Source organism: Dermacentor andersoni, chromosome 1 (assembly GCF_023375885.2).
Source record: "Dermacentor andersoni chromosome 1, qqDerAnde1_hic_scaffold, whole genome shotgun sequence".
Classification (NCBI taxonomy): Eukaryota; Metazoa; Arthropoda; class Arachnida; order Ixodida; family Ixodidae; genus Dermacentor; species Dermacentor andersoni.
Genome location: NC_092814.1, coordinates 362,056,505 through 362,064,859, shown reverse-complemented (window position 1 = coordinate 362,064,859; position 8,355 = coordinate 362,056,505). Strand labels below are relative to the sequence as shown.

Here is an 8,355-nt window from a genome sequence, read left to right as displayed (position 1 = left end):
TCGCCTCGTCGTGCATGTAGTATGGGAGCTCCCGTCGCCTCGTGGTGCTCGTAGTATGGCACAACAGCACCCCGCCGCCACATAATACATCCAGAAGTCGATTGGGTGGCGTCCTTGATGGGGCCAAGGAAATATCTTTGCCATCCTTTCATCCGCTGGTCTTTCCTTTGCTTGGATCTGACAAAGCTCACGGAGGTCCAGAAAATCAACGCCAATCACTTTGGTGAAAGTGAGCACCCTCCCAATGCCAGACCAAACATACGGGGGTAAGAACGAAACCAGCCTTTAGGATCCTACATCTCTGTGCAGTGTGTACAATGACAAACACATCTTCCTTGTGACATGGCTGTCCTTACCTCTCTCAAAGAACAGTTCGTGTATTTCGGCGTAGATATAGCGAACGGAGTAAATCGTTTTGACCGGCACGGCGCATAAACATCGTATAAGCTTGTTGCATAAAAATGGTGGAAATATGGTGAAATAAAGACAGCTGTGTGTATCGAGTTGTTTCATAACATGAAAATAGCCGCTTCATAAAAGATTCGCTTCACACAGGATCCAGTATGAATGTCAAATGTGCATATTTTATTCGAATGCAGAGTTCTGTCTTTCTTTGTTAATTTTTAGTGTAGCGAACCATTTTTTGTTTTTCTTTTTTTTAATAGGAGAAACGCACTATTCCTTAAGCCGACAGTTCAGGGTAGGACACTTAACTGTCAACCAGTTCATAGAAGAGACGTGTGGCAATCTACCTGGAGCTGAAAGACGAATTCTTGAAGACTCTCAAGACTGGTGGAGAGTGGTCTGCCGTCATGCAAGACTTCAAAGTGGCAGATCCCAAATTGTGTAGGTGCGATAGATGGAAAGCATGTGTGCATCATCAAGCCAAGACTGAGGCTCTTTGTATTTCAACTACAAGGAAACCTTCAGCATAGTGATATTTGCGCTCGTTGATGCAAACTATAGGCTTCTATATTTGGACATTGGCGCCCCTAGTTCACAAGGTGATGGAGGAATTTGGCAGTCAACGTCTCTGCGAAAAGCAACTGATGAAAAAAATGCGGGACTGCCCAAAACCGTGAAAGTGGCAAGTTCGCCGGATCTTCACATGCCCCCGGTTATTGTAGATGATGCTTTTCCTCTGGGTGAAAACTTGATGAAGCCGTTTGGAGGGGATACCTTGACGCCAAGGCAGCGCATCTTCAACTACAGGTGAGCAGCAGTCGCTCAACTGCTTCGTAACTGCACATGTATGTTTGTATCAAATTGCAGCTTTCTTTGCCAAGCCTATCAGTTAGGATCTCGCATGTTATGTACTTACAGATCTTTCAGCCATATTTCTGCAAACACCTCTCCTCATCTTTCATCCTTGCTCAAACATCGTTTATCATATTGGTCCACTTGACATTGCTGCACTGAAGTGTCACGTCTAGCACACCCATGAAGTCTAGTTTGCATTTTGAAGTAGGACGTAAACACTGCACGACAATATTAGTACTACTATTGTACGTTAACACATTGATTGATATTACACTTGATATTTATTCGAGCGTTTCAGAGATCCTTCGCTTCACACAAATTCCACCGTCTGCATTCAATCCGTCAACTGTTTTTCTTTTTTTTTCTGCAGGTTATTGAGAGCCCGCAGAGTTGCTGAAAATGCATTCGGGATCCTCCCCAATCGATTTAGGTGTTTTCACACCACCATAGCAGCTACGCCAATAGCAAGGTACTACGTTGAAGCAGCTTGTTTTTTGCACAATTTCTTGGCGACTGAACTTCCGCCGCCAGCTGAGACTCCAGTGGAGCACGAAAGGGCTTTCTTCTCAGTTCAACCATGCTGCGGCCGGCTCAGGGCAACAGCATGCTCGTTGCGAGAAGACGTGTGATTTTTTCACTGGATTAGGTGCAGTGCCATGGCAGAATGACATGGCATATGTGAACGTATCGACGCACAGGGCTCTATCCCAGTGAATAACTTGTGTTGTGTGGGACTCTTGCCTACATCAGACTCACTATTAAAAGTTAGTTTCATAGTGAGCCACTCCATCAAGTGAACTGTCCTTCATATCGCCAAGCGTGCGCTTATGCTTTTCACGATATTTTCTTGAAGGTCGGATGTTGACCGTGTGATGTGCCCTCATAGGTATTTCGTGCTCGTTGCTTTGTAACTAGAAATAAACATGTACAAGTTTTACTATAAAGAAGCGAGAAAACCAAGACTAACTAGACGTTATTTCAAATAGAGTAAACAGTGGACGGCGCTGCACATGCAATAAAAGTTCTTTTTCCCTGCGATGCCACTCTCTTTTATTGTAAACTACGGCCACGGCTCTGGCACGCTCACAGAACAAGAAATATATTAAATAAAGCTTAACTGAATTGCACTTTCCTCTGCACATGTGGTCTTTGCAAATTAATACGATAGTAACACGTGCAGCAACTTGGCAGTGTATGACTCTTACGTCTCACTGAGATATAGTAGAATGGCGTTAATTGCATCTTTCTGACACCTCAGGATGGCAGTGGGACTTAACTGGCGCATGTATGAGGCAACCAACTTTCCAAATAACGACGCAGTCCTCTAGCGTTCTTAGAAAGCGCATCAGCCACTTTTTTCAGCGCTGCAGTGCGCTGAAGCATCATGTCGGCATTCTTTCATTTTCTCCCAGGAGCAGCTCTTTCTTGAGAGAACACAACTGGTTGTTCATGGCATGGTGGAGATTGCAAAGCAGATGTCTCCTCTGTATGGACAATGCCTTGAATTGTAGTGTCCGTTGCCAGGCCAGGTGCCTGTATTCACAGAAATGAAGAAATGCGACACGTTATACTGGCTTTAAAAGTCGCTATGGCTACAATAAAAATAGAGAAAAGAAACAATGTTATAAAGGAAAATAAAATATCCTGACGTAAAACAGAGCTCTTGTCTGTGCAATCTTAGCATCCAGAAATAAGAAAAGCAAAGGCACGGTCTGTTCACGGAGCTGTTCCACTTCAGCTGGCTTTAAGCTGATAAAAAAATCGTGAATTCAACATTGTCACGTAGTAGTGACGGTGAAGAAAACAGTCGCAAAACTGTGAATTACGAAACGGACTTCTTATTGGGCGAACCTGTGCCCACAAAAGCAAGTTGCACTCGAAGCACAAAGATAGCGGCGAACACTGTCGGCGGTCGTCGAAATCTGATCAGCGGCGAAACGCGTCGGCTTTTACACGAGTCATCGAAGGTTCCAGAGTAATCCCTGGTGCCCGCGTCTTCCAGGGGTGCGATCGCGCAAACAGCTCGCTTTTCCGTTCGTTCGGTCTGGCTGCGACGTCACAAAGTAGGCCGTCCGCAAGATTTGTGAGAACGGGAGGGAGAGCACAGCCAATAAACGAGCGAGCCCAGCCCCGGAAGTTTGCGTCACCAGTTTGAGCTTCGATCGGGGACGATACATTAAGTGCAGAATGTTTGTGATGCTTTAATAATTAAACGCGTAATATAAGAAAAAAATTCTTACTGTTGCAACATATAATCTGCCTCGGAAATCTCATGCGAGAGCAGAAAACTAATTTAAGCGGCATATATTTTGGTTTAGTCCGCTAGGTGGTATCGCGCACGCCAAAACAAATTGGCGGGAGCGCGCAGTTCAATTGCAAAATCGCTCTTCGTCGGTTGCAAAATGTCGTCTCACAAGAACGTCAGGCTTGGCCCTCACGTGTCGCCACACCAACGTGAACTGTTGGTGGCGTTCATGGAGGGCCATCCGTACCTTGTGCGGACATCTTGCGCACTCACACAGGAGTGCACGGTGGAGCGGAGGTGGCAGCTTTGGAGTGAGCTCGCCGCCCTGCTGAACACAGGGCCCGGCCGCCAAGACAGCCGAACAGTGGCAAGTGTTTTGGCGGAAGGAAGTATTTCTTTCCCGCCGAGATGCCGCCGCAGCTTCCGCAAGTCAAAGGTGAGTGCGAGGAGCGGTTCTGTTGCTCGCGATATTTACAATGGTGTCCGTAATTGCAGCGGCACGGGTGGAGGCCGTCTGCCCGGCCTTCGTGGCCGTGTCATCGCCTTAGTGGGCACCTCCACGGTGACCGGAGTGTGCGAGCCCTTCTACCAACCGCTCGACGAGGTAAGCCATTGACAAACGCACCAAACAACGGGAGGACGCGGCAGTAATTTACAGTAGTTGCGCCGTGTATACTGCATCGCGTAAGCAGCGTTATACCCCAGTCACGCAGGCCGCTTCATTCGCGATCGCGCCCAGTTTAGATAGAATTTCTCGACAGCCACTGGCTCCTTTCTTCATTCCGCGAAGGGAGGCAATAGAAATAGAGAAATTTTGCCCCGATCGGGATCGATTCAGATCAAAAGTGCCTGCGTTACACTGGTATAACAGATAGTTTTTCTTCCTTTATGGGCATGTGTTTGCTGCTGGCATGCACAAGATGGTTTACTACTGGGATTTCAAGAGATTTTTTTCTGCTGTAATAACCCTACGTTAGTTGCATATTGGGAGGAGCAGATTACGCAAACTTGACAAAACTGCTTCTTCGCATCTTATACATAATGCAGCCCGCCATGGAGGTGACCGTGAAAACGCAATCTGTGGGCACCACCGCTGGAACAAGCGGCCTTTCACGTGAAGGTAAGCTTTTGCTCTTCCCTGTTGCCTTCCCGTTTGTGGAATCTGTTTCGTATATAAGGAACGCAAACTATTTCTACTCTAACCGTTGAGTGAATGTACCCTCTATAACCAATATAGGAGCACTGCAGCAGCCAGGAGTGGTCCCTGTTGAGCCACTGCCCCGAAGCCCTCCAGCCACTGCACAGCCTGCAGCTGGCCCTGGCGGAGTGAGAACCAGTAAGTGAAAAGGAAATATCCTGCAATGTCACAGCTTGAATGCACTGGACGTAACGTAGGTGTGCGTTTAGTTCATTAAAAAGTGGTACTTTTTCCAGGCTACCAACCCCGGGTGCAGCGCCGGTCTCGAGGCCCTCGTCGGGTATCCCACCGGGAGGCCTTGGTTGAACGGCTCGCGGACGACTACGCCAGAACCGTCGCACAGAACGACGAGACAAACGAAGTGCGTGTGCCCTTGCCTGCTTTATATGGTGGAGTGTAATAGAATGACAGTAGACAGGTGTAACATTTTTTTAGCAATTTGATGAGCTGCACAGGTCACTAACTCACATACATGGCTAACACGTGTTTTAATAGCTGAACTGAAAAAAAAAAAGACTAAGGGAGACGGACGAGAACATCATCATACATTACGTACATGGTCATAAACACGGTCACTTGCAATCATTAACACAATGTAACAGCTTCAAACACAGTAATCACTGCCATTAGCATTTCTGCAACAGGCAATAACTGGGTGGACTAGACAACAGGGACACTTGCGATCAATCACAAAATAACAGCTTCATACATTCCTATTTCCACTAAAGCTCTTTCTTTTGAGCAGTTTCCTAAACATGGCAAGTTGCCTGTAATTAAATCACTCGTTTTAAAACACTGCCTCATATGACTTACTCGTTTCAAACCTTGGCCGCCCACTTTCAAGTATTAGCTAATGAATTTTTCCGCATATGCTGTAATTGCACCACACACATCGGATTGCGCATGCTGATTGTGATAGTTCTCCCCCATCACACAAAAATATTCATGTCTGAAACATTTTTCCCAAGGCAGCGGGGTAAATTGAGTGGCATATGCAAAAGACCTAAAATGCTCTGGGCCCTTCATCTTCATAATTATTTGCAAAGGCGGTAGCTAACTCACAGTTCAAATTTAGCCTGCACATCGCCGTAAAGTTTCCTTTATTTTGCCGCACTTAGAAACACTACAGCTTGCATAGTTCATTGACGACGATGGAGAACACAAACCTCAATAAACTATTGAAACATAAAAAAGGAGAACACTGTTGATTAATGAGTTGCAATGGTTGTAATTAAGGCAGTAAGAGGAAAACTTTGCCTCACAATACACTCAGAACTGTGGCTATTTCCACAAAGTTTGAAGTTGCTAACTTGTTCTGGAAGGCTGGAAACATCACATATAATGGCAGTGCGACAGCTTGCAATGCTTGAATAACAATTTATATACAGGGTCCAATACATGCTTTTGCAACAAAATGCAACATAGGGCCTAGCATTCTTTGCTTCAGTGATACATGTCATGGTCGCTTGCTCATTTGCAATCCCAAACTTATTGCTATGCCATCTGTTAACTTTCCGGCGGCTCGACAGCATAAAAGTACATATGGTATTGATATTTCTTTGCACAACTACATGAAAAGCAACAACAAAAAACAGATACAATGGTGCAGACAGACAACAACATAGAAAGTGTTTGTCCTTGTCCCCATAACTGATGAGCATATGGTAATCTGAATGAGCATACATGCAGTTGAGCGCCTTTATACCTAAAGGTCTTGGGACCACCAAAATCATCCGTTTTACAGCTCACTTTGTAAACATTGTGCACAGCACGCCTCACACTAGGAACCGACCGAACATAATTACTCTTTCGTTATGCAGGTCACTTTGCTGTAGAGGTGCTTGACCGATTGTGCGAGAATGGATGCTGATGTAATGATTTCTTTCTAGCACCTTCGTGGTATCCGCCAGGGCGTAGACCGGCTGGCTGCAGCTACTTAGCGGGTCGTGGCTGCTGTGGAGCGGCAGGCTGACCAAGTAGCGGAGGCACTGCGGCCAGTAGGGCAGCTTTCGCAGCTCTTGGGCCAGCTAATGCAGGAGGCAGTGGCTGCAAGGAGGCAATAGAAAATTTGAAGTTTTATTATTTATTACTTGTATTTTTTCTATTATTCATTATTATTCGTTCATTATAACTTTGATCTTGTTTTGTACATTTAAGTATTTTTTTAGTGATCTCTAAACTTTGAGATGTTACTCGGAGGTAGCAGAAATTAAATAGTTACCTTATTTCCGTTATGTGCACAAGAAATTGCATACTATTTTTCTAACTTTATCGTTAGTATGTTTTAGTATTTTTTAGCAAGTATCATTAATATGTTTAGGGTGTTTCAGTCATATGAGTTAGGTGGCAGTCATGCTAGCGTTGCTCTTTCTGTACTCTGTGTTGTTGCACTGAGGTCCAATTTTTTTTTCCTGCAAGGTTCCATATCCAGTGTCTACCTGAAATCACTAGATGGCTGCTTTAGAATTGTGTTACACATTACATATAGTGAAGCTAACTCTTGATTTGGCGCCTGATGGGGATTCTCCAGCTAACAGCTGATGCCTTGTACACGGAGAAAAACAGTATTAGTCATATTGTTTTCAACTAGGTCATGTTATTCCTGCCATTTATATCGAAGTACAGAATGCTAGTCAGGCTTGCATGATGCTTTTCATTTGTATGCTTACCCCTTTTATAATGAGAGGGTAATAAGTGTTACATGAAGCACTTCTGGCTAGCCACATAGGCTCCTGCTGTGATATTTTTTTGCTACTACTTCCATGTAACTTTATATATGCTAAGCTACAGCTATGGAGTGCATTACTGTACCTGATACTGAAGAGTAGTTCAAGGTGCTGTGATATGTGACATACACACGTCCTGCAGGCTTGCTGCTACAGCAGCACGTTAGTCCAGCTCATTGTGACATATTTCGACACTGTTACTACTTCAGATATGTTGTATTATATGGGGTGTACCTGAATGCAGAACATGTAGCGGCTGACATTTATCTGTATTTTTTTGTGACACGAGGATGTTTACAAAGTTGAAACCATGGAGTACATTAAAGAAATACCATTTCCTTGAGCTACACCATTTCTTGGCTTTACTCCATGCTGGCTGAATATAGTACATGAACAATGTGCCCGTTGCAGTGTGAAATGAAATGTTCTTGTGACGTTTCAATCTAGCTACCCAGCTGGCTACAGGGGTGGACAAAAATGTCGAAATGGCACGACATGTCTCCGTGCAAAACCTACCTCTGTCTGTTTTGTTTTCAAAATTCCCTGTTATAACAGTGTCATTTTGTATTTTGTGTTTCTAGTTATTTAAGAATAAAATTACAAAAGAAAAAAGAACCCGGAAAAGAGACGCAGCAGCACACCCGCTCAGGTGCTTGTGCCGTTTTTTGTATTCTTCTTGAATTTGCGTTCCCATCAGGAACCAAGTTGCCCAGCAACACTTTTTTAACGTCTCTCTTGCACTGTTTCTAAAGCTTTTGTTACTGTGACACACCCTGTGAAAATCCGCAATGGAGATTACAGTATTAATCAAAACAAATACTTTTGAAAATGCCTTGCATCCTTCTGATCAAGGGTGGCCATTTCAATTTTTCAATAGCATCATGAGGTTTGCCTTTTCACGCCTATGTTGGAGAACTCACCTGACT

At 44.5% G+C, this 8,355-nt stretch overlaps 1 protein-coding gene and 1 pseudogene across 1 annotated transcript; both read left to right on the top strand.

Annotated features, from left to right (window-relative positions):
* Positions 1-318: 318 nt before the first annotated feature.
* On the top strand, positions 319-2,085 carry LOC140215384 (uncharacterized; annotated as a pseudogene).
* Positions 2,086-3,861: 1,776 nt separating this feature from the next.
* LOC126516849 (uncharacterized) lies at positions 3,862-5,823 on the top strand. The gene is made up of 5 exons (XM_055063915.2): positions 3,862-3,941; positions 4,001-4,109; positions 4,553-4,625; positions 4,743-4,841; positions 4,940-5,823. Exons 3-5 carry the CDS (start codon positions 4,559-4,561, stop codon positions 5,101-5,103), a joined length of 330 nt encoding a protein of 109 aa, XP_054919890.1. The 5' UTR covers positions 3,862-3,941; positions 4,001-4,109; positions 4,553-4,558; the 3' UTR covers positions 5,104-5,823.
* Positions 5,824-8,355: the final 2,532 nt, after the last annotated feature.

What these genes read in the sequence shown, in the direction of transcription:
- LOC126516849 (XM_055063915.2), top strand. Translation starts at nt 4,559, where the DNA reads ATGGAGGTGACCGTGAAAACGCAATCTGTGGGCACCACCGCTGGAACA. An exon ending in AAGCGGCCTTTCACGTGAAG is followed by an intron (nt 4,626 to 4,742) that starts GTAAGCTTTTGC and finishes TAACCAATATAG; the next exon opens with GAGCACTGCAGCAGCCAGGA. An exon ending in CCCTGGCGGAGTGAGAACCA is followed by an intron (nt 4,842 to 4,939) that starts GTAAGTGAAAAG and finishes TACTTTTTCCAG; the next exon opens with GCTACCAACCCCGGGTGCAG.